At 34.0% G+C, this 27,194-nt stretch overlaps 1 protein-coding gene across 1 annotated transcript; it reads left to right on the top strand.

The window, feature by feature from the left end:
- The first annotated feature begins 19,548 nt into the window (after window positions 1–19,548).
- LOC149414574 (uncharacterized) lies at window positions 19,549–25,065 on the top strand. Its single transcript, XM_089643990.1, has 4 exons — window positions 19,549–19,599; window positions 21,310–21,453; window positions 22,965–23,195; window positions 24,203–25,065. The coding sequence occupies exons 2-4, from the start codon at window positions 21,324–21,326 to the stop codon at window positions 25,051–25,053; spliced, it is 1,212 nt and encodes a 403-aa protein (XP_089500116.1). The 5' UTR covers window positions 19,549–19,599; window positions 21,310–21,323; the 3' UTR covers window positions 25,054–25,065.
- The last annotated feature ends 2,129 nt before the right edge of the window (window positions 25,066–27,194 follow it).

Below are 27,194 nucleotides of genomic sequence, written 5' to 3'. Positions count from 1 at the left end.
ATTGGTTGTATTGTGCTGTGTACTACACATTCTTATAAACTAATGAATTGTGAACATTCCAAAATTAATAAATAATTACGTAGAATATATTCGAGTAGATTAGCTTGTTTGTATACAAAATTAAAAATATGTAATTTTTTGTGACATGATTACTGAAGATTTATCTGTATAGTTGCCATTATAATTCTAGAAAGTTATCTCAATAACTGGATTGATCTTAGTACCTTTAATTGTAATGATTCCCTATCGTAGTTTAATTCCTTGAAGCACATTGCCATTCTTATTCTAGAAATGAATTTAAAATTTATTTTTTTACTTTTAATAACTGCGTTGATCTTGGTACCTTTAATTGTAATGATTCCCTATCATATTTTTATAACTTGATATGGCTATCAATTGAAAAAATATACTTCGGGCTTAAGAACCAGCGGTAAAAGGTTTCCGATTTGGTTTAGCAGTGTTTTGATCCACCAACTCGGATAAAAATAAAAGTTGAGAAAGAAATGGAAAAGTTACAGAATCAATGTGGCTATCTTGAGAGCTAGAACAAAACAATACATACACATCTGCCAAGCCTATGTAGAATCTACAGAAAATTCTCTCCAAACAGTATCAAAACTTTATCAACCCTCATTAATTCTAAAATTGTTTCTTATTTCTCACTAAAATTATCCATCTCCGTGACAAGTTTGCAACAAATGGTGAGGAAACATGCGAACTCTTATCTAGTTACTTCTCTTCTGTATTTATTCACCACCTAACTCAAGAAACTTTCACACATGGTATTTTTATCAAATATCAAAAAAAGCCAAGACGAAGTCAAAGGTGAAGTTGAATTCTGTCGGTATCAATAAGGGTTCGGGCCCAAATAGAATCCATCCACTATTTAAACAAATGACATCGGTTTGACGAATATATGGTTGAGCGGCCAAACCTTCTCACGTGGTTTCTTCAGCTCTTTTTTAGATGAAAACTACGAAGATAATGAATATTGACGTTTCTGTTTTAGACGAATCAAATCAATGCTTTACAAAGACTATATAATATTACTAGCTGATGTGTACCCGGTGTTGTAAACAAATAACAGAAAATGTTTACTTTGTTTATAAGCGCAATTGGGGCGTTTACCCGGGAATGGGATTGATCTCAACTTCGGAAAGAAATTCATAGGTATAATCAGAGGCGGATTAACTGTTGAGAGCGCCCTAGGCAAGCACCTCATCGGCGCCCCTCTAGCGACCACATATTATAAATTTTAACAAGTACCTAAAGTAGCCGAATTTGTAGTTAGGTGGGTTTTACGTGAAAATAAAAATTTCGTGGGAGGGGGGGGGGGGTGGCTAGAGAATTTCAAGAAAATAAAATTTGTCCCGAAAAAAAAAATTCATGGGGGGGGGGGGGGTGGCTAGAGAATTGTTTAAAATTGATGTTTTTACGTGAAAATTATGTTTTTAACTTGACTCTGAAGTAGCCCGACCAGTCGCCTTTTAGATTTTTTCAGCGCCGATTCTCGTTCTGAGTAGCCTAAATGGCGATATATCGCCCTCGTTGGCAACACTGCCAGCTATCTTTTTTTTGCATACCAAGTTTCATCACAATAGGTTCAGTAGTTTTTTTGCATGAAGAAGTAACATATACCTATACAAACACACACATATACACTTTCGCAGTTATAATATTAATAGGGATAATTAATAAAACATAAAAAATTTAAATGATCAATTATCTATGTAAAGGAATAAGTACTCACTAATAAGTACCTACCTAGAAATGCCTAGGATCCCTTTGTGTTTAAATTACGAATTTTATTTTATGCACTTTTCAAATGTCACTTATGTGTTGTCTTGGTTACACTTAAACAGCATTTATTTATGAACAGCATTGTGTACTCGCTATGTGGCTGACTGAGTGACTAATAAAAAAAATGTAATTTTTTTATATAAAAAAGGACGACAAATAAACTTTAAATGTCGTTTCTTTGTACTTCAGAGCAACGCATTGTTTTATTTGTCTTATAAAACGATATTTTTAGTGAAGAAAAATGGAAAAGTTACGATTCACATTTACAGTGTGACAAATCGTGTTGTTTAGAACTAGTAGGAATTTCACATTGAATAGACTCGGTAGAAGACGCACTGTGAATTGGGTTAGAAAATTCCGAATCATCACTTTTTAATTTAGAAAAAAATGTCTCAATATGTTTCGTATGCTTTATAATATTTTGATTTTGTTCTTCTTTTTCCTTAGCCTTCCTTTTATAAGCTGCACCACTAGGTTTCTTCTTCAATTCACTCATTATTTGGGTAATGAACTAAAACGCAATGTACTAATTAATTCACACAAATACCGCTGCGAGTACGTAATCAATAGAAGCGCGCGTAACCGGCGACATCCAAGCTGAAAGTGATGAGTGTGACTGTCACCCCGTCATCCGTTCGGAAGTCCGGTGCCGGCCGCTTAGCCCCTGCCCCCGCTGCGCCCTTTGCCCTGCAATCTAGCAACGCCCGCGAACGAATCCACGAGCGAGCGGTCTTCTATTAAAAAATCATGCGATGGAGGCATGGAGGAATAATCAAGAAGGCGAGTATGCTTTGGAAGCTCTGCATCTCTACAGAAGTAAATAATCTTTTATATTGTGTAAGCAGGTGCATACTTACTTACAAAATTAAGTTTATATATATATTTTTTTTAATTCTAGGGGCGCCCGCCGGCGCCCCTTTGTAACTGGCGCCCCTAGGCACGTGCCTACTTTGCCTTAGGGTTAATCCGCCACTGGGTATAATGCTTGCTTCCGGCAGACATAGTACCTGAAAACTAAGTTTAAATGAGTTGTGGACAAGTAAAAGTCAATTTCAAATGTTACAGCTGTCATGAAAATTACTTGAAATTTGAATGAACATTTTCCAATATTATTGTTGTCGGGACAAAGAATGGAGATGTATAAGGGGACTTGGTAGTGAGACAATAAAATATGATGTTGTGTGGTATCACAGCGTTTGTTGCGAGTCAGTATAATTGTGCAGTTGGGAGATGGCTCTGGACCGATGATGATGATACCAGGCGTAGACGGCAATGACTTCGGTAGAATGGTCGAGATGCGGGTCAGTAAATCGAAGTTTCGTAAGTCTGATTGTTGGTTCAGCTTATTTACTCGTGCGGAATGGTTATGATATGATGACCCTAGAAGCGGTGACTTAACCGCTACATGTATAAATGCAAAAGTAATAAATTAAAATAACTTCAAATTTTGAAGATTTTCAAATATTATTGTACATTTTCCGTTTATAACAGGGAAATGAAAAACTCGGTTACATATTAAATTTTTTTTATTTTTTTATTTCAGTACGACAATTAATTATGGATAAGCGGTTAAATCATTAATGAATAAGGTAGAACGATAGAATTATACATTGAATATATTGATTTAGTATAGGTACATTGGTCGATGCCTGCATTTTTATTTCAGACAAATAATTGTGGATAACCGGTTAAATCATTAATAGATAAGGAAGAACGCGTGCATTGATGTATTATACATTGCCAGATGCTTGCACGATATAAACGATATTATCACGATCTAATACGGCATCACAATACGAACAATCCAACCCTGGCAGAAACAAAGGGATACGCTCTGAAAAATAAAACAGATTTTATTTTGCGGTCAAGTTAAGTTAATGCTGTTACAAAATAAAAACAAATACAAATAAATCGACAGCTATTTTTGGTTACAATTACAAGTGCTATATTGTGTTCAAGATGTCAAGAAGATTGGCAACGCACAATTTCTTAACAAACAACTAGGCCTTTAGCTTTCGATTAAGAAATGAGACCCACAAACTGACGGCTAATATCGGATAAACAAGATTCAAATCTGCCAAGTGGCACAACGTCGTGGTTCAAGTTCAAGATATCAAACCACCATAGAAATCCACTCAGCCAGTACTTAACTGTCAGTTATTCCATAGACATCGGACCACGAAGAATACCGCATCCTTTTTTTCGGTTCCAATTTTTGATCGCAGTTATATCCCCTGTATCTGACTGAAGCCCGTGGTATGTCACAGAACCGTTAACTTGTAACCGATGTTACTTCGAACGCCAATGTAAGCTCTATCTATAGACCTCAGTGTCTTTTGCTAAACATAATCATATTGTTATTACTATACTAAGGGAGTTCTAATATTAACACTACGCATGTAAAAAAAAGGAGGAACGAGTATAAAAATAAAAAAAAGTAAAATAATAAAACTACAAAAATAACTTTCAAAATAAATAACAAAAATAAAATGGATGCGATACTATCATCAAGAAGAGGTCTCACCACGGATGCAATAAACCAGCCCGGAAAACAAAACATTTACATTGGAGAAGTAATGACGCCATACTACAAGCAACTAATGAGGAAATTAAAAAACCATGCAAAAATAATTAACTACAAATTTGTATGGTTTGGTAGAGGCCAACTACTAACCAGGAAGACCCCGAAACGCAAAATTTTCAATATTAAACATTGTGATGATATAAATAAACTGACATAAACACAACTCCACACCTAACTACACTTCACAACATATACTTACACAATTAATCACCAACATGACGGATTACATGGAATATACAGACTCGGACAACCAACACTACTGTGTAAGTACAAACGATTTTAATGTACAAACATCACAAAAGAAAAAAAAATCAAAATATTACACCAAAACATTAGGTCGATTAATCAAATTTTTGGTGAATTTACGATATACCTACAACAGCTTGATAATTAACAACCATACTAGTAAACCACTGCCGATTACATATGGAGTTCCACAAGGAAGCATACTAGGGCCCGTTCTTTTTACTATTTACATAAATGAACTTTGCAGCATGAAAATAGACGGTGAAATAGTTAGCTATGTTGACGACACAGTTTTACTCTTCAAATCTAAGGATTGGAATAATGTATATAACATAGCGAATTTGGGAATCTCGCAAGTGAAAACATGGCTAGACTCAAACATACTTACACTTAACATATCAAAGACAAAATTCACAACATACAGTATAAATAGCATGGGACAGCCAAAAAACAACACAAACACCATAAAAGTACACGAATGTTTAAACACCAACATCTGCGATTGCCCTCCTCTAGAAAAAACAGAACAAATAAAGTATCTAGGAATCGTAATTGACCATAACCTTAAATGAATACCTCACATCAAACAAATCACAAATAAACTTCTCAAAACAATACACATTTTCCTAAACATAAGAAACATATATAAAATAAAACAATTGAAAACAATATATTTTGCACTCTGCCAATCAATAATAGAATATGGAATTATTGCTTGGGGAGGAGCAACAAACTCGGCTATCAATTACATAGAAACCGCACAGAAAACGATCTTAAAGGTAATACTAAAAAAACATAGACTGACTGATACAGACCAAATATTCAACAGCTGTGACGTACTAGATATACGCCAATTATACGTTAAAACACTACTAAACTACATTTTTGAAAAAAAAAAAAATTTCAACATACACAAAATAACACTATCAGACCAGTTAGACAAAAGTACAAAGAAAACATAAAAACTCCGACAGAAAATTCTAGCTTTGGACAAAGACACTACCAATACCATGCTATAAAAGCTTTCAACAGTCTAAAAATTGAAATAAAAATTGAGGAAAATAAAAATAAATTCACACACAAAATTACAAAATGGATTAAAGAACAAAAAAGACAATATTACCAACAAAACCAATATAAACACACATCACTCACAAACACACAAGATTATATTTTTAATGTTTTATTTTCTCTTTAAATGTATTATGTAGATTATATATTCATATTATAAAATGAAGGCCTCAGCACGGGCAAGCCACCAAGTGAGGCCAACATTATTGGAAAACTTTGAAATGTAAAAACATATTGTACCAAATAAAAATTTAAAAAATAAATAAAAAACTAAAAGTAAAAAAGAAGTAACTAGGCATAATACTATTCTTATATTCTAATTCTTAAAATTAATTGTCCTTTCCTTAATTCTAATTTATTGTTCATTCAATGTCTTAAAAAAGTAATTTCGCGTTACGAAATAAACACACAAAAATTGTTTAGGCACTTCCCATTTCGATGATTCTGGATTCTTCACGTTCGCACTTATCACTGATAACACACGCGGTAACTTGGGCTGGTTCTGGAGGGCGGAATCAGTGTATTGTTGAGAGTAGGTCGGTCACTCGCAGTTCAGCCTGGGCCAAGGCTCCGAAGGGCGGAGTTGGCAGGCAGCGACCCCTGAGAGGGCAGCTTCCTGGGCGGAAGTCTGGCGACTACTTTGGCTTCCTGGGCAGAAGTTCGCGGGGTTACGGTAAGAGCCTCGGCGACCGCTCCAAGGGGGAGGGCAGGAGGTTCCTCGGCGGAGGCGAGATGGTAACTCTCTTGTTCTGAGTCTTAAGCTGCGCGATCCGGCGACCCTCGCACCCCTGTCGCGAGGTTGCTAAACCATGCTAAACTATCGTGGTTCCGCTTTACACCGTTCATAGCGCTGGCGTCGCCATTCTTACAGCTAGATGTCACTGGCTGGCTGATTCTGATCTCCCGATCCACTTAATGTTCAAAATCTTAATAGGTACCAGGTATCTTAATATTATGCAGACATACATTTAATTGATATCTGGTTACAATTAATTCTAAATCTAAGTTTACAATTATACTCTTATATCTATATTAATAATTCTTGTTAAAAATCTTAAAATTACATATTTACAATACGACCTTCAAATATTCCCAATATAGCCCAGCCTTGGCCGAAGGTTTTTTACTGCCCTTGGGTCGCCGGCTTAACATTTTCCCATTTCAGATTTATTACTTTATGAGGGTCTAGAGCTAAATCTACGGCCTAATGTATTCCTAGGTTGGCTTTCTAATTTTTATGGCGGTTGCCGGCCAGTCTATAAAACTAAAACTTAAGTCTAATTGCCGCCTCCCTCTGCGTGTAATATTATGGCGAACGCACGTGTTCACATTGGTCGTTTTGTGAATTCAAGTCACGTCGATACCTAGGGACATATCAATCTGTTAAGGCCCGTTTATAATAGGAATAAGCGGTAAGAATAAGCCGTAAAGTCCTAGGCCGTAGAATTTGGAAGATAGGAAACCTGTGTATCCGTTTATAATAGATGGCGATAATCTTTTATTTTTTTCCATAACCGAAAAGATGGTCCAACTTTATCTTTTACGGTTACGGATTACAGAAAGCTGGGATATATACCGAGATTTATGTATTTTCGATCGATACTCTATGGTATCTACTATTTGACAAGAGTGGTTTATTTATGTATTTGACAATCGAACATTAATCGAATATTAAAAGATATTATCCTTACAATAATGTGATAACTAGTCTATGTTCCGGACTTAAAGGCTCACGTCTGCTTCGTTTTACTAATTTGTGTTGTAGCAGTCCTAACAATTTATAGAAATTGGTCTGCGACATTCTTGTATATTTCTTAAATTGATCGTTGTCTACTGTCGCCATATCTTTAAACAAATTATAGAAATGTCCTGTTTTCTTCCTTTTATGATTAATGGGACGCACACTCCAACGTCGTTTTTTTCCTTATTTTTTTCGTCAACTGTGCGTCTCCTATTGCAGCGTATGCTAGCCCCAGAATTGACAAAAACATTCCACACGCAACAATATCTGATGAATCTATCGTTTCAATATTTATTTATGTAAAACAATAATACTTTTATAAGATGGAGCAAGAATATATTTTCGGTTGACAGTTGACATAGACAAGTGACAGCGGCATATTCACTTCTATGGACGTATTCTATTCTATTCCTATTCCAATTATAAACGACGGTCTAAAATATTACGGATTGGCACCGGCCTATTCTTACCGCTTATTCATATTATAAACGGGCCTTTAAGGGCTACATAAATATTGAATGGGGCTTTGCGCTCAGTAGTACCTACTTGAATTAAATAATAATAATTGTCTATGACCTTATTATTGTCTATTGGTGACGCGCGATATCTTCAGCACCAACCTAAAGCCAATTGTCAAACGCTACTACAGCAGGCGCCATGGATTTCCTAAATCCGGTAACGGTTTCTATCAAGACGGAACCAAGGCCCCAGGAAGTGGGCGGAGGTGAAATGCCGCAGACGGATATAGATGTCGACCTCCCAGATATAAAGAAGGAATGCTTGCAGTATACAGAGGGTTCTCGGACAGCAAGTAAGTAGCTTTGTATAGTATGTAAAAATGTTAAATTCAGATATTCGGAATTCATGTCCGTTTTGAAATGTTGTGCAGCCTGGGCATAATGGTTGCTTAAAACGCCCTGCGGCAGCGGCAAGTGTAATATCTTTATAGGAAACTGCCAAACTACAAAACTCTTATAGTTTTCACTAAAAGTTCTCGATTCCTCAAGTTTTCGTTTCTTACCATTTGATCTACGCCACTTTTAGCATTTAAAATAGTATAATATTTGAAGTGAGATTTTTTTCCTTTAGCTGTAAACAACAAAACTCCGTACTAGAGATGTTTAAGAGTGTTTTAATTTGAAACAGTTAATTTTTAAATTCAGTTAAAAACTTTAGTGGATTCTCTCTTATTCAAAGCCTGAATCAAAAAACATCTACCATGAATACTAAGTGCTCTACCTGTGGAATAAAAATCGATAACCCCTCAAACTGCACTTCATGCTGCATCTGCGAAGGCATCTTCCACCTTGCCTGCGCTGATATCTCTGAAACACCTCGCCGCACTGCAAGAAGCTCACAGTGGAAATGTAAAACCTGCATAAAAAACACAAAAGACCCAAAATTCCCAAACAAAACAACAAAAAACGAAGACCTGCCATCTATTGCCAAACAACCAAAACAGATAATCCTACCACAGAAACTGGAAACTGCTCGGCCCAATAACATAGAAAGTATCATACCCACAAACACAGATTGCGCTCTCCGCACCATCCTAACTACACAAATATTCACATCGGAAATTCAAACATTCAAAATGAAGTAATGAATCTTGTAAAGCAAAAATTCGATTTTTTTCTAAATAAATATGAAGCAATCATCCAACAGAACAACAAAATCATAAAATCCATTCAATTTGATGCTGACCATCAACAAGAAATGAAGAACTGTCTAGATACTGTCGAAAAATCAAATGTTAAAATCAACTCTGAGGCAATCGAATTATAAAATCAGTATGCTGTCTTACAAAACATAATCTCCAAACAAGATGAAAAAATTGATCGATTGGAGTATCAAAGCCTTCTCTGTTACATCGATATAAGAGGCGTTCCCGAGACAACCGCTGAAAACAACATGGAATTAATGAAGAAAATATCAAAAAATATTAACCACAATAACACATCTTCTCCTCTGAATACTAAAATCATAAAGATCTGCAGGCTGGGACAAAAAACATCCGAAAAAACCACGAGATCCATTATAGCGACATTCAATAACACCCAAGCACGAGACAACTTTTTAGACAAGATTAAATCATATATAAAACCGACTAATAGCAATCTTAACAAGCTTAATACAGTAGATCTTGGATTCTCGCAGGAAAGAAATCGAATCTACATCTTGGAACAGATAACTCCAAAAGGCAAATTTCTACTGGCCCAGACAAAAAAAAATGCTAGAGATCATCACTTCAAATACACATGGGTAAAATCTGGCCGTATCTTACTTAGGCAGACCGACAACTCAAACATAATATCAATACACAATGAAGGAGATATTGAACGAGTGAAACGCCAACTTATATGACTAACGATACACGGTATGCCTATATTTAATGTCATCATGCACACATTTCCAAGTACCGCCACTCTATACCTTTTTAACCACTAAAAACATATTTTAATTAACAATAGCATTACTATCATTACACGCAACTTGTAACTTACTAAATCCAAATTATCCGGGCTTATTTTTTCATAGTCTTGCCAACATCGTAATCCTCTTCAATCACACCACTCTCATTATCTATAAATATACAAAAACAGCATACTGTAGCAACAACTCTTACTTTCTCTCTAAATATTACTTAATGATTATATCTTTCTATAACAACAGTCTTTATGTAAACATTGCTTATTACCCTGCAATACCAAAATATTATTTATATACAATTGAATTTGACCTTAAGTACTAGAAAGTCACCACCTACACCAATAAAAATGTCATTAAACTCTGTTATGACAGAACTATGGATAGATACTATTTCTCACTACAATTATCAACTTTAAACACCTATGCCACCACTTACTAATAATTCCTATCATTTTAACAGGTTCATCCATAAATACAAAAACATCATAGCTATAACCTCAAGTGAAACTAACCCCTAACACATAAGTGCTCATAACCACAACAAGTCATATGTACACCACTTACCCTCAACACCAACGCTTACGTTCCTTACTTGCGTAACTCTGGTTATACATGTAATCCATTCCACCGTTATAATTATCTACATAGTTATAATCAAACAAATAAATCTCATACTTTCATTGCATTTAATAACCATTACGATTGTAGATCTTCTATTTATACTTACTTGTTATTCTCTCAAGAACTGTAAAATTCACACTCCATAATACAGGGTCATCCCTAGCATGGAGGGTCAAATATCACAAAAACCATATGTACCCTCTAAGTCTTGTATTAATAAAATAAAAAAATAAACGGATTCGCGCCCGCTATACGATATTACTTCTACAAACATAAATAGACACTTGACCACAATCTACACATTAGCCCTGATGGTGGACACTTTAACGCTCTACAAAACGTTTACTCAAGAAGTAGGAAACGCAACACGGCATAATAACCCAAAAAAATCAAACAAGATAGTTTTGGAAATGCTTTATTAGTGCTGAATTTCCCACTAGAAAGAGTCGAGACATATTATGTCTACATTTTTATTTTGACTTGTCAAATATTATTATTTTTTTAATGAAAAACTAATGTTTGTAAGACAATTCTTTTTATGCATGGCATAAAGGATAAAAAAATATTATTAGCAATAATTACTCGTCAGAAATATCCATACAAATTTAAAATATCTTAAGAGTAAAAATAAATAAATAAAAAACAAATAAAATATTTCACAATTGACCTACGCTGGAAATAACCAAATTAACTTGACAACAAACCAACTCAAATAATGTATGTACCTTTTAAATAATATCTTGTCTCGCACAAAACTGAGATGCTCTTTCCCATTATTTAATCACGTATGGTCTACTGACTTGGGAAAATTTCTCGATCCCACTGTAAAAGCACAAACGGCTACTATTAAACTAATTCTTCAAGTACCATCAAGATACAGACTCTCAGAAAATGTAATGCCAGATCATCTATTATTCACCTCTTCAAATACAAACTACATTTCCCCCAACAGTTTCAGTTATATTTTCACTACGCTGTGTCTTTATAATATTATGATGCTTAACTCAAGACAGCCACTAACTTATAATATAATACTGCCGCCTCGGGTGGAACCACAGTGTCCTCCTTGGGAGTCTCAAATAAGATGCTATCTTTCTACTTATATCGGCAGAATGAACTCTGGTCCACCTACTGAGGTGTTCACAAAACGTTACCACTTAAGTTTTAACCATTTATATACAGTTACTAATCAGTATCACACTCTACTACCTACTAAGTTTAATATAAGAAACTTTTTTATAACGTATACTTATCCTCTTTTCTATGTAAACTTTACGTACGAATATAAAAATAAATAATTAAAAATTATGAACATATTATGGTTTTCCAGGTAGTAATCATGTGGACACTGTTACCATCAAAACGGAATCTGGACCCCGAGAAATAGATGAAGGCGGGATTCCTTTTACGGAAATTGAGATAGATCTGCCGGATGTTAAAAAAGATTGCTTGGAAAGCGTTGAAAGAATTACCCCGAGAGCAGGTAAAACCGATTTGGTTTGTTGGAATTAAAAAATCCTGGTATTTTATTTTTTCACATTTTTGTAAATTAACTGTGCTAACAACTATACTTATTTAGCTTCTTTACCCTCATTTTTTTCAGATTTATTAACAGATCTGAAGATACATTCTGTGGAAAAGCGATTATCTTGTCACCATTGTAACTACTCCTGCTCTCATAAATTGAATTTCGAAAGACACTTGCGTATCCATACTGGAGAAAAACGTTTTTCGTGTACTAACTGCAACTATTCATGTTCTCGAAAGGGAGATTTGAAGAAACACTTGCTGACTCACAGTGCAGAAAAACCCTATTCATGTTCCTACTGCAATTTTTCATGTTCCCAAAAAGGATATTTGAAGAATCACATGCGGATTCACAGTGGAGAAAAACCCTTTTCATGTTCGGACTGTAACTATTCGTCTTCTCGAAGGAATGATTTGAAGACCCATATGTGGACTCACACTCGAGAAAAACTTTTTTCATGTTCCAACTGCAGCTATTCGTGTTCTCGAAATGTACAATTAACAAAACACATGCGCACTCATACTGAAGAAAAACCTTTTTCATGTTCTGACTGTAACTATTCATGTTCTCTTAAGGAATATTTGAAGAGACACATGGTTACTCACAGCGGAGAAAAACCTTTTTCATGTTCTGTCTGTAACTATTCGTGTTCTCGAAAAGGATATTTGAAGTATCACATGCTGACTCACAGTGGAGAAAAACCTTTTTCGTGTTCCGATTGCAACTATTCATGCTCTCAAAAGAAACATCTGGCGACACACATGCTGACTCACAGTGGAAAAAAACCCTTTTTATGTTCCGATTGCAACTATTCATGCTTTCAAAAGGCACATCTGGCGACACACATGTTGACTCACAGTGGAAAAAAACCCTTTTTATGTTCCGATTGCAACTATTCATGTGCTCAAAAGGTAAATTTGAAGAGCCACATGTTAACTCACAGTGGAAAAAAACTCTTTTCGTGTTCCGTCTGCAACTATACATGTTCTCGAAAGAGACATTTGAAATATCACACGCAGACTCACAGTGTAGAAAAACCTTTTTCGTCTTCGGACGGTAAATATTTACGTTCTTGAAATGGACACTTATCGAGGCTTAAGCCGATTCTCAGTCAGATCCTCAGTATTCATCTTAATAATAATTACTAATAATTCATTCACATAATAGACTTGCTCGAAGCTAAAGATTATAGAAAAAAAAATCTGACGTAACTCCAGTGAGTCTCCAGTAAAAACAAGTTTAGGCAACGGTTTAAGGGGCGGCAATTGCGGACGGGAACGAGAGAGCGTCTATGGTCGGCCTATCGCGGGTGGGTGGAAGCGACGGTTCACGGACGGCCAATCGTGGACGGGTAACCACTTAATGAGAAAGCGTTTCTTTACAACCGTTTACGTGCGGCCAATCACGGGCGGGCGGAAGCGTTTCTTTGACTGGCTTACGGCCAAAGTATCGCGTACGTTTTTTAAAACGTACTTCACACGTTTTTTAAAACGGTTATCCCAAAATACGCAAAAACTGATGCAACCGATTTTGAACTTAAGCACTTGCGAAAAAAACTGTTTCACGTTGTTTGACTCACCTCTAATATCTTCCACTTTGCAACGTACCATAAATACACCATATATTGTTTTCGTTAAATCAATTATTGTGAAACAGCTCAAATCGTTTGAATCCGCAACCTTCAGATTGCTAGTCGAGAGTCAACATTTATATATATTGTTTTTATTTTATTTATATTCTTTTACAAATGTTGACAAATTGACGGCCGGCATAGTCCAGTGGTAACGCATTGGACTGCCATTCCGAAGGTCGCGGGTTCGAACCCGGCGTGCGCAAATAAATATTATTTGATTAATTTGTGTTATTTCACAATTAATTAATTAAAATTAACTAAAATAATATATAGTATATTTGCGGCACGTTCCAGAGTGGAAGATACTACCAGTATCGCCCTGGTGTAAGACCACCATTCAGAATTGAAACGTTGCTCCAAATGGCTTTAGCCGTATTTAGTGACTAGATCTCAATAGCCAGGTACTTCCCCACCTTCCTCTTTCACTTCCCCACTTACCTTCAGCCTCACAACATCCCCCAATTGGGGATGCCATAGTCTCACTGGCTCCAGACGAGAGCAATTGGGACTCTTGTGAGGTATTCACTATAAAAAAAAAATTTAAAAAATGTTGAAAAGAATATTATATTTTAATATTGATGAAAATTTGCCTGATTTATCCCATTAATATTATAAATAATTTATTATAGTGTGTAATTATTTACAACAAGTTTAACGCGTTGCTGTGGCTGAGTCTGTCTGTGCAGATAGAAAAATCAATGTCACGTGTTGCTTTTACGTCCAACTCTAGGCGCTATTAAAAAACATGTTTTTTACAACAGATTACACTATTTTGTTGAAAAATGCAAGTGTTACAGGTAACATCGATATAATATAGGTATATACAAACATACGCGTATTTGAATGCAACGTTTTGTCAAAATTTCAAAGTAATCGTTGAACCAGCACCCGGTGGAAAAATGTAATTATCAATATTTGTTATTTTGCGGGTTGGGAATTAGCCGACGTAGCCTAATCATTTAGAGCAACTGACCGGCAATCAGAAGAGTGTGGGTTCAATTCCCGTCAGCGTCATTTTTTGTTGATTTTTAATTGGGAGATATTTCATATTTGTGTGGGTATTTCATGATAATGATTGGATATTCTTTGTACCACGCATAAAAAACCTTGTCTTACAAACATGAGTTTATCATTAAAAATAATATTATTTGACAAGTCAAAACAGTTCACCAACAAATGACGCCTTCTAGTGGGAAATTCAGCACCAAAAAAACCTTTCCTACAAAAATAAAGTTCGTTGTGTAAGGTGAAAAAATGTCATAAGCAATTATTGTTGCATTAAATACTCATATATCTGAATTATTTGACGAGTTAACAAGCAAGAAAACGGTATTATCTTGTGTTATGTAGGTTTTGTATCTGTTATTTTATTTTTTTATTTTTGTATTCAATGATTTATGTAAACTAAAGAATATATTTCACGTTTTTGTAGCAGCTCGCGGGCTCTTTAGGTGCAGCTTGTTGAAGCAACGCAAAAAACAAATTAAGTTCATCCAGAATACTAGTTTTTGTAGCAATTATTGAGATGGAGTAACCCTTAAAAACTTTAGTGTGAATGTTCTTATTGAGATGGAGTAACCCTTAAACTTTAGTTTGAAAGTTCTTATTGAGATGGAGTAACCCTTAAAAACTTTAATATGAAAGTTCTTATTGAGATGGAGTAACCCTTAAAAACTTTAGTATGAAAGTTCTTATTGAGATGGAGTAACCCTTAAAAACTTTAGTGTGAAAGTTCTTATTGAGATGGAGTAACCCTTAAACTTTAGTTTGAAAGTTCTTATTGAGATGGAGTAACCCTTAAAAACTTTAGTGTGAAAGTTCTTATTGAGATGGAGTAACCCTTAAAAAATTTAGTGTGAAAGTTCTTATTGAGATGGAGTAACCCTTAAACTTTAGTTTGAAAGTTCTTATTGAGATGGAGTAACCCTTAAAAACTTTAGTATGAAAGTTCTTATTGAGATGGAGTAACCCTTAAAAACTTTAGTATGAAAGTTCTTATTGAGATGGAGTAACCCTTAAAAACTTTAGTGTGAAAGTTCTTATTAAGATGGAGTAACCCTTAAAATTTAGTTTGAAAGTTCTTATTGAGATGGAGTAACCCTTAAAAACTTTAGCGTGAAAGTTCTTATTGAGATGGAGTAACCCTTAAAAACTTTAGTGTGAAAGTTCTTTTTGAGATGGAGTAACCCTTAAACTTTAGTTTGAAAGTTCTTATTGAGATGGAGTAACCCTTAAAAACTTTAGTATGAAAGTTCTTATTGCGATGGAGTAACCCTTAAAAACTTTAGTGTGAAAGTTCTTATTGAGATGGAGTAACCCTTAAAAACTCATCATATGTATAGAGTAAAGTTGTATTTAAAAGTAAAAATAAGTAGGAAAAATGCTAGCAATTGCGTTTAAAACATTAAAAACAGTAAAGTAGTCTGTATAAGTGTAAAAAATGAAAATATATGAAATAATTACACGCTCAATTGCTTAATTGCTATTATAATGCAACATGGATCTAAAAAGCCCTGGACAGAACAAGTGCGATTTTATATGAATGTAATTAAAGCCAAATCTAGGGTGAGTGAAAATTGCCTGGAAAGCATCGTATACGATAAAGTTGTTAATGTTTTGTATGCAAAGTGGTGCATTTCATTTTGAACTATTATAATTTAATTTTTGTGTTGATGCAGTTATAACGGCTTAAGATATTTTTGGGGTATTTGATAAGACAAAAACAGGATATGTCATTAAAAAATGTAAGTAGGTTTTGGCGTTTTTCATATATATGGAAAAGTACCTCAACCAAATTGTTCTCGAATAGCTCCGTCCAGCGCTTTTTAGGTTTATGTATGTTTAGGCGATAAATAGGTAATATGTTTAACAAAAAATATTTTAAAAAATTATAAGATCTTATATGTAGGATCTTATCTATTAAAAAAATTATAACATCTTATATGTAGGATCGTATCTATTAAAAATGTATAAGATCTTATATGTAGGATCTTATCTATTAAAAAAATTATAATATCTTATATGTAGGATCTTATCTTTTAAAAAATTTATAAGATCTTATATGTAGGATCTTATCTATTAAAAAATGTATAAGATCTTATATGTAGGATCTTATCTATTAAAAAAATTATAAGATCTTATATGTAGGATCTTATCTATTAAAAAATGTATAAGATATTATATGTAGGATCTTATCTATTAAAAAAATTATAAGATCTTATATGTAGGATCTTATCTATTAAAAAATTTATAAGATCTTATATGTAGGATCTTATCTATTAAAAAAAATTATAAGATCTTATATGTAGGATCTTATCTATTAAAAAAATTATAAGATCTTATATGTAGGATCTTATCTATTAAAAAAATTATAAGATCTTATATGTAGGATCTTATCTATTAAAAAAATTATAACATCTTATATGTAGGATCGTATCTATTAAAAAATGTATAAGATCTTATATGTAGGATCTTATCTATTAAAAAAATTATAATATCTTATATGTAGGATCTTATCTTTTAAAAAATTTATAAGATCTTATATGTAGGATCTTATCTATTAAAAAATGTATAAGATCTTATATGTAGGATCTTATCTATTAAAAAAATTATAAGATCTTATATGTAGGATCTTATCTATTAAAAAATTTATAAGATCTTATATGTAGGATCTTATCTATTAAAAAAATTATAAGATCTTATATGTAGGATCTTATCTATTAAAAAAATTATAAGATCTTATATGTAGGATCTTATCTATTAAAAAAATTATAACATCTTATATGTAGGATCGTATCTATTAAAAAATGTATAAGATCTTATATGTAGGATCTTATCTATTAAAAAAATTATAATATCTTATATGTAGGATCTTATCTTTTAAAAAATTTATAAGATCTTATATGTAGGATCTTATCTATTAAAAAATGTATAAGATCTTATATGTAGGATCTTATCTATTAAAAAAATTATAAGATCTTATATGTAGGATCTTATCTATTAAAAAATTTATAAGATCTTATATGTAGGATCTTATCTATTAAAAAAAATTATAAGATCTTATATGTAGGATCTTATCTATTAAAAAAATTATAAGATCTTATATGTAGGATCTTATCTATTAAAAAAATTATAAGATCTTATATAATTTTTACTCAATATATTACGTAGATTATAAAAACCTTAACGTGAAATTATTACTGGAGTTTATTTTTTACATATTTTTCCATTTTTAAAAAACGTTTTGAAGAAATCGCTTGTCAATGTGCCATATTTATAGAATCTATAATATGAGATAGACAACGGAACTCGATGTAAATCAATGTGAAACTGAAAATGGAACTCGATGTAAATGGAATCTATAATATGAGATAGACGGTGAAATCAATGTGGAACTGAAAACGGAACTCGATTTTAATAGAATCTATAATATGAGATAGACGGTGAAATCAATGTGGAACTGAAAATGGAACTCGATGTAAATAGAATCTATAATATGAGATAGACGGTGAAATCAATGTGGAACTGAAAACGGAACTCGATGTTAATAGAATCTATAATATGAGATAGACGGTGAAATCAATGTGGAACTGAAAATGGAACTCGATGTAAATAGAATCTATAATATGAGATAGACGGTGAAATCAATGTGGAACTGAAAACGGAACTCGATGTTAATAGAATCTATAATATGAGATAGACGGTGAAATCAATGTGGAACTGAAAACGGAACTCGATGTAAATATATTTTTACATGTCAAAAATTACTATACTTACCAAAAAGAGCTTTTTTTAATCGATTACCGGAAGAAACTAAACGCATTAATGACAATATCTAAACATTGAACACTGAAAATATTTTTTAAAGACAAACTTATCAAAATACAACTCTTTCCAGATGAATTTACTCTAATAACACATACCACCCATTTTCTTCATAAATTATATTACTTTCACTACTTGCACTTATTTCACATCCAAACATATATTGTAATTATTTTTTTTTTACTTTCTCACTTCCTTAAACTCGTAATACCTATCACATAATGAATTTTTTATTAACTGTTTTAATGTACTGAGCACTTCTTTTCCAAACACAAACTAAGGCTTCTATGGAAGAGTGTAACAGTTCAAATCTAAAATTCCAATGTAAATGGCAGACTGGCATTGTACTATTTTTCTAGTCCTGCTGAATTAAGAACTAAATAAATAAAATAATAATGATTGAACAAGTAAACACTTTTTCGTGTCAATCAAAATATATATTGAAATTGTGTCAATATTAATGCAATAACTTTTTCATGCGCTCCGAGGAACTAGGAACTAGACGCCATTTTGTAAAATGTTATTTAAAAAAAATTCAGAACACTTTTGAATATTCTGTGATGAAATAAATTGTCAAACAATCCATTTGATTAATACTACTTAACTATAATTAATTTAATATTTAATGAATGTAGTATTTAATGTAATACTTAACTAGATGTAAGTACCGTAAGTACGTCTGTCGAAAAATAAGAAACGGTCATAAAAAGTTTTTTTCAATTAAACAGAAAGAAAAATTGTTTAACGCATGAAATAATTTAAATATGTAATATCGTAAAAAAATACGTGAAATAAGTTAAGAAAAAATAATAGAGTGAAAAATAAGGTAATGTGGAAGAGGTAGGTCAGAAGTACCTGGCCAGTCAGAATTTGCCACCAAATATGGCTAAATTCGTCTAAAACCACCGTTATGTATTTTCACCACGTCGGTAAGTCCTAATAAATTTGATAATCTGCAGTAAGTACGACAACCGATGTCAAGAACTGTTTTTTTAATATTTCTTTATGGCCACACTATTTTGTTCGACTCATCTAAAAATTAATTTATCTATGATTTTTATCCGTGAGCTGTCAGTGCGATTGTCGGATTTTCTGAATTACTTAAACATTTCGCTAGGAAAGTGAGTTATTGTCCTTATTTAAGAAAGTTTTCTGTAATATAATTAATGTTTACTGTATTTTTCAATAACCACATGTTTGAGTGATGATTTTAATTATTGTTTCAACACATCAGTAACCACATTTTTTATATGCGTAGATGCCAACCTCACACATTACCAGTGCTTTTTTTGGTGGAATTCTCGTCAATGACGTTCTGGTGTCTATTTTGGTAAATACACAGAAAAGTGGGATTTCGGTTTCAAGAATTGGAAAATAAAAGGTTTCAATAGTTATTTCGTTAAATCGACTGTTCACTTGACGGCCATCGTTATTGATACGAATGTTTTAAGATTTTTTTCTTTCTTCTCTTATGCTGAAGAAAAGACGTCAATTTTTTCAATGAAATATTTATTAAAATGCATTATTTTTCATTTTCAGTTACTAAAATAGTTGTTTCTCATTGTTAGCTTTTTTATGTGAAACCGCAAAATATTCCCGATTCCTCCCATCCGTATGGAGCCAGTGTGAGGCTCAAAGTAATGAGGGGAGGAAGGAGATTATGGAGAGGAAGTAATTGGTTATTCAGATTTGGTTACCAGAACAATAAGTTACAATTACAAAATTACAATTACAACAAATAGTTACAATCTGTAACTTACCGCCAAATACACTGAAATAACACCAATTAATCAACTATATTTTTAATTTGAACCCGCGACCTCCGGTTTGCTAGTCGGGAGCATTACCCCTCGACCATGGAGGCCGTCAGAACTACTAACTGATACAAAGTGATTTTAAATAAAATGTTCCTAACCATGTTATAGTCTATTTTGTATGTTTTTTCAATATTTTAAAAGTGATGATATGAACTTAGGTGAGGTTCGTGAGCACATTGGAACAAAGGTAAAAGAAGTAAAATATATATCTTTATGGGACGTGTGGGATTGCACTAACCTCCCCACATTCTGGAATAAAATATTATTATTATTAATGTGAAGCACTACACAGTAATGCATAATCATGTTTTTTAAAGAAATAGAAAAGAGAAAATTTTTAGAAGATTTATTTAAATACTGCGAGTAGAACGCATCTTGGCCTTAGAAATAATTGAGATAAAAAAAAATGAAGTATCAGGCCTATGAAAACTGCTTTAAAGTTCAAAATCTCCTACTTACAAACCCATTTTCGGTTGTGGTTTTATTCTATATTGTGGGAAATAATGTTGTTTATTAAATGATTGTAAAATATTTATTTTTGTGCCTTAACTTCTCAAAATATAATGAAACACACTTTTTGGTGACGTTGATTTCTTACATAAGTGGCTGGTTTTAAGTGGGAATTTAAACCTTATTGCCATCTACATAAAAAGTGCTATTGTTAGCGGCCCAATTCAAAATGTTACACGACGTGGTGCATCGCCTAATAAATGTTACAAATAAGTCAGGCTTGTAATTCACAAAGCAGCACTGATGTTATAAATATAGTTTATTCGTTCTCAGGTTAAATATGCTGATTGTGCGGATGATTTTATATAGCTCACATTTTGCTCCGTTATAAATACTTACACATTTATTATAATGAATACAGAGATTACAGTCTTTAAAAGTTGACAGTTGGTAGGCGAGAGCATAAATAAACCACTCACGGTGAGAGAGACTGAACTACCCACGTTACTACATTATATATTTTGCTATCAGTATTCCCAAAGTTACCATTATTATCCTACACAGGTAAATAAGGCACAATGGACTTCTCTGCCCCGGCGTCAGCTAGCATCAAGGCAGAACTGGAGGACCCACAAGTAGGTGAAGAGGAAAATTCACACACGGAAAAGGATTACACAGGGCAACCTGAAATGTCCAACAAAACGACAGGTAAAAGCAAGCAAGTTGTTATTTATTGTTATCAAGTTTAATTTGTGAAACGCCTTTATAACGCAACTCCGTACAATCCATAACTCCATAAAAATGCTCCATATAAAATAAAACACATTGCGCACGATATTTAAAAAATTGCTTCTTGGATTGAAAAATTAATATGGAACTATTTCTGTAGATAGTGGCAAATTCATCAGGGCTGGAATCTTATAATGTTTCAAAAAATATTTATTTCATCAGAACAATGTTCAGAAATCATAATATTACTGATTTAATTTTTTGAACAATTTGTCATTTTGCTTTATTCAGATGTTCCATGTTTGTAGCCAGGTTCCTACCAATTTCTTCTTTCATTTCTGCTGTTTGTATTATAGGAAAATAGTCGGTTAACAAATGTTGTAAAAAAATGTAACGTTATGTAATAAGTATATATATTTTCTATGTAAATATATGCTTTAGAAATACATTTGTCACGCGCACGCATTTGTCACATTCTACGCTGCTCACAAAATGGTGATATGCGCCGTCCAGATTGGCGTGGGACATGTTGAAGAAAGTTGGCGGGGAGAAAGGTCTATTATCAAGTTGATTATGTTTCATTGACATTTATTGTTAGTTTTGTTGTTAATATGGGAGATGAACAACTGATAGATTTAGTAAGATCTTATGAAGTGCTTTGTATAGTAAAAACAAATACCCTATAATATTAATAATACCTCCAACTTCTCACATTTCCCATCCATTCTGATGGCAACTTTCTACACTAGCGCCTCCTAGCGGCCCGAGTTGTACGCCTTGGTTTCTACACTCGCGCCTCCTAGCGGCCCGAGTTGTACGCCTTGGTTTCTACACTCGCGCCTCCTAGCGGCCCGAGTTGTACGCCTTGGTTTCTACACTCGCGCCTCCTAGCGGCCCGAGTTGTACGCCTTGGTTTTATTTCATACACTTTAATGAATTTAATGTGATTGTAATAAATTCTTACATTAATATAAGATTTTTTTAAATTTCTTATTTGTGATTTCACTTTTTATATAATCAGAAATATTTTATTTGCTAGGATTTAACGATTTAATGATTTAACTATTATATTTCACCAACTAACGTTGTTTTTAATTATAATATCCGTAAACTGCAAACACAGAACCTACTTTTTGAGACATTTTATAATTTATTTTTATCAATATTGATCAAAATACAAATCAAAGTACTAAATGAATTTAATTTGCTGCCATTGAAAGGAATGTCAAAGTCAATATGCTACACTAGCGCCTCTAGCGGCCAACGTTGTTGATATTGTCACTATTTCACTGGAGTTGGACGTATTATTAATTTTAAATGGTATTTGGTAAACAATTCAAATTTGCGTTGCATGCGTCGGAAAAGTGTGCACGTTGGCCTGGAAACGTAGTAGGTATCGCATACGTTGAACGCGTGTGTCCAGTTTGTCCTTACCTTCATTATGTCATCCATAATACGACAGCTTTTCCATTTATTATTTTGCTTTCCAGAAAACCCTGTCTTACTGGCATATTTGCTCGCTCGCACCGCAGAAAAGTCACCTCCCTGTTCCACAGCGGATCTTTCTGGACGGGAGTCGGCTCGTGTCAAGTTGGAACCAGAGATTCAAGAAGAATACGAAAGTGAAATTGTATATACGGAAATTGACATCGATGGTGACGTACCGAATTTTAAAAATGATGACTTGAACGAGCATTCTGAAGGGATTCATCAAAATACAGGTAAAAACAATCTGTCATAGAATAAAGAAGAAAACTTGGACTGCCTTCTATATAAAATTGGACACTGATTTAGTATCTTTTGGATCTAGACCATTTAGAACGCCGTCTGTCTGTCTTTCATTTGCCTGAAATTGATATCGCCATTTGATTTTTGTAATATGGTGAAACACATTACGCGTTTTGTATGGAAATATAGGCCCAAATTGGGTTTTTATTTGGATCACGATACTCGTCCACAAGGCACTTCTTTTGGTATTCTTTATTCTACGGAATCTGACAGAGACGAAAGCAGCGCCGCTGGCTGTTAGCGTCAAGAGTGTTTGAATGGTAGAAGAATTTGGGAACGCCCGAGGAACACTTAACGCAATCTCTACACTGGAATGAGATGAGAATTAAAGTCGATTTAATGTAATTTGTAAACAGTAGTGAATGGTCGAAAAGCCAGGGACGCGAAAGAATAACGTAACGCATTGTTTCTACGCTAGAATGAGATACGTGGCCGAATTACAGACGATATAATGTGTTTTTTTTTCACAGTAACATTTTGGTAAACAGTAGCGAATGGTGGAAAAAGTCGGGGACCCCTGAGGAAGAATTAACACGTTTTCTGTGCACTGGACTCAAAAAGAGTCGAATTAAAGTAGAAATGTAAAACAGTTTTTAACAGTAACAATGCGGATTTCATGATACTACACGAAGTGAATTGTAGAAAAATCCTGGGGAGCCCCGAGGCAATTAAATCAAAAAAATCATTTTATCAAAAAAATATTTGTGATAAAATTAGATGTAAATGATGAACAAAGAAAGTGGCATAAGGAGAATGTAGTATGACTTGGAAGTGAACGGTCGTGAAGAAAAGAGGTTGAGGACACCCGAGGAAGACATGGCACGATCAAGTTATTCAAATACTATAAATAAACAAAGTCCCCGAGCAACGCCAGGTACACCGGGGATATAAAAAAGCAATTTGTTGTTGTAAATAAATAACTTCTACTGTGTTTTTTTAGATGCGCTTGCCGGAATTACTCAAAAAGTCATCTCACAAAATCCCGACGAACGAGAATTCGACTGTTTAAAACCACACTCGTGTACAGAGTGCGACTACGCCACTTCAAGAAGACCGGATTTAGTGCGACACATGCGAATCCACAGCACCGATCCAAAACCATTCCAATGTTCTAAGTGTGAGTTTACTTCTACAGACGACTCGGCAGTGATAGCACACTTGCGGTCTCACTCCGGGGATAAACCATTCTCGTGCGCCAAGTGTGCATTCTCTTCTTTGCGCCAGTCGGCTCTCACGGTGCACTTGCGCACCCATAGTGGAGAGAAACCTTTTTCATGCACCTATTGCAGTTACGTGTGCTCGCAGAAGTCCGACTTAATGGGACATATGCGAACCCACACCGGAGAAAAACCTTTCTCATGCACCAAGTGTAGCTACGTAGCCTCTCGCAAGTCCACACTTACTATACACATGAAGACGCATTCAACGCAAAAACCATTCCAATGTTCTGAGTGTAACTTCTCCACTACGCGCAAGGCGTACTTAATGGGACATATACGGGTCCATATTGGAGATAAACCATTCGGGTGTTCTAAGTGCAGTTATCTGGCTGCAAGGCAGTCGGCTTTGGATATACATATGCGTATTCACAGTGGAGAGAAGCCTTTTTCTTGTACATACTGTACATACACTTGCGCTGTTAAGTCCAACTTGCGAGCCCACATATTGATCCACACCAGTGTAAAGCCCTACTCTTGTCACCGCTGCGGGTTTGCCGCGTCACGCCGGTCCGACGTGGTCAGACACCCATGCCCTCTGGCCGGGGTTAATCCATTCACAGATATGAATTGAAGTTTTCATGCTCGAAGCAGTTCTCTAACCTTCACATTAAAAATACAATTTTGGCAAGAATACTCTATATATTATTATAATAAAATCCCTGTATGACCCTCGTGTCTTTTAACTCTAAGTATACATCAGGGTCTTTGAGCCAATGTGTGCCTCATAAATTCCTTTGTCGACGACCGACCTCTTATGTCCATAATATGGGCAATCGGCAATGGTTAATAAGAACCCAGTCTTATTTATCGTTATCAAGTTTAGTTCGTAGAACTCCATTATATTTTTAATTGATGAATTAATTAAACAAATCAACGGTTTATTTATCAACAAGTTCTGCTGTCTAAATATTATTATTCGTGACAGCTGTTTTGCCTTCTGAAGGCATTATCAAACTGTGGTGTGGTCACTCGCGGTCGATCTATTTATATTAATTCTATATAGGTACTTATGGTGAAAATATTTTGACAAATAGCATTTATTTTCAATGATTTTTCGTATCATAGTATTATAAACAGTTAACTTTACTTAAACAAGATCTGCTGTGTAATTATTATTACGCGTGACAGCTGTTTTGCCCTCCGAAGTTATTATCAAAATGTCTATAGCAGTCAGAACTTTATTTGAGATTTTCACGGTCAGAAATATTATAGAGATTTATTTTTGGGGTATTATGCCGTGTTGTACTACCTCCTTAATTAGCCAACGTTTTGGATATCATTGCAGTGTCCATCATCAGGGCAGATGTGTAATCATAATACCTGCTCTGATGATGAACACTGTAATGCTATCCGAAACGTTGGCTAAAGAAGAGGTAGCGCAACACGACATAATACGCCAAAAATAAATCCTTTGACGGTCAGAACTGGTTTAAAAATGTAAATATATATTTATTTATTTATGTACTATTTTTTTAATTTTAAATATATTATTATGTATTTTTAATTTTAAATGTATAATTTTTCTCTTTAAAAGTATTATGTAAGTAGTTTATATTTTCATATTATAAAATGAAGGCCTCAGCATGGGCAAGCCGGGCAAGTGAGGCCTACATTACTGGAAAACTTGAATTGTAAAAAATATTGTACCTAATAAAAAAACAATAAAAATAATAATTTATAATAATATTATTGAATGCATAAAAGAAAAACCTAAAATTAAATTGAATCCAACAAATAAATTTTTATAACAATGAATAAATGGCTTTTGTTTTTATTAATTGCTTTCCCAGTAAATTGTCAGATGTTAATAATTGTTATTTCACTGCAAAGTTTCCCTCCTTAAATTTTATATTATCCTATTGTTTAAATTAGGCAAAAGGTAATTAAAGTGGTGTTTCCAAAATAATAATTTTGAAGAACTATGGATTTTTTTCTGCATTTTTAAATTAACTACATAACCAACCATCACACTGTTCCTCCGCAAGGGTAGGCAGAGAGGATGGATCGCTAAACGACTCGGTCTTGGAACTCCTATTTGCCTACTTCACATTCATACATCGTATTATACATACTCTTATTTACCTTATTACCTCATTATTCTTAACCTCGACATATCCCGACTCAAGAACCTGATTCACTTGATCGTGCCATGTCTTCCTCGGGCTTTCCCGACTTCTTCCACCGTACGCATTTGCGTCAAATTATAACAGATATATTTAACGTTGGGCGCTAATTATAACGGTTATGACTACATAAGCCACGTTGCCGCCATTTATAACGGGAATATTAGGTACAAAGGCACTTTGTCGCCAATGAACCACGTTTGAGGTTAACAAGTGTAGAAATAAAAGAAAGCGGAAAACATTTCCAAGATAAAGGAAAACATTTCAGCGCCCTTGAGGTGATTTCTCACGAAAACGGCGCTATATAAATTAGCCAAATATTAATTATTAATAACATTTATTCCTACAACTTTAGATAACATGAGAACTCTTTAAAACAATGGTTAATATCTCAGGGGTGTGCATCATCCGAAGGATAGAATGCACGGTGGCAATTTAAAAGTTACATTGAGAGGTTGACAAAAAGGATGGTGACATTAAAAATTAACTGACCTGATAAATGGTAAAAAGGGCGCCAAGCAGTGCCATCAGCAAAGCTAATATTTTAAACAGTAGTGCGTTGGATGACCAAGGTAAAAAAGGCTAACTG

The sequence above is a fragment of the Hesperophylax consimilis genome, chromosome 20 (assembly GCF_061612785.1).
Source record: "Hesperophylax consimilis isolate HC1 chromosome 20, BYU_Hcon_1.0, whole genome shotgun sequence".
Taxonomy (NCBI): domain Eukaryota; kingdom Metazoa; phylum Arthropoda; class Insecta; order Trichoptera; family Limnephilidae; genus Hesperophylax; species Hesperophylax consimilis.
Note: the sequence above shows the minus strand (reverse complement) of the source record. Positions and strands in the feature narration are given on the sequence as shown.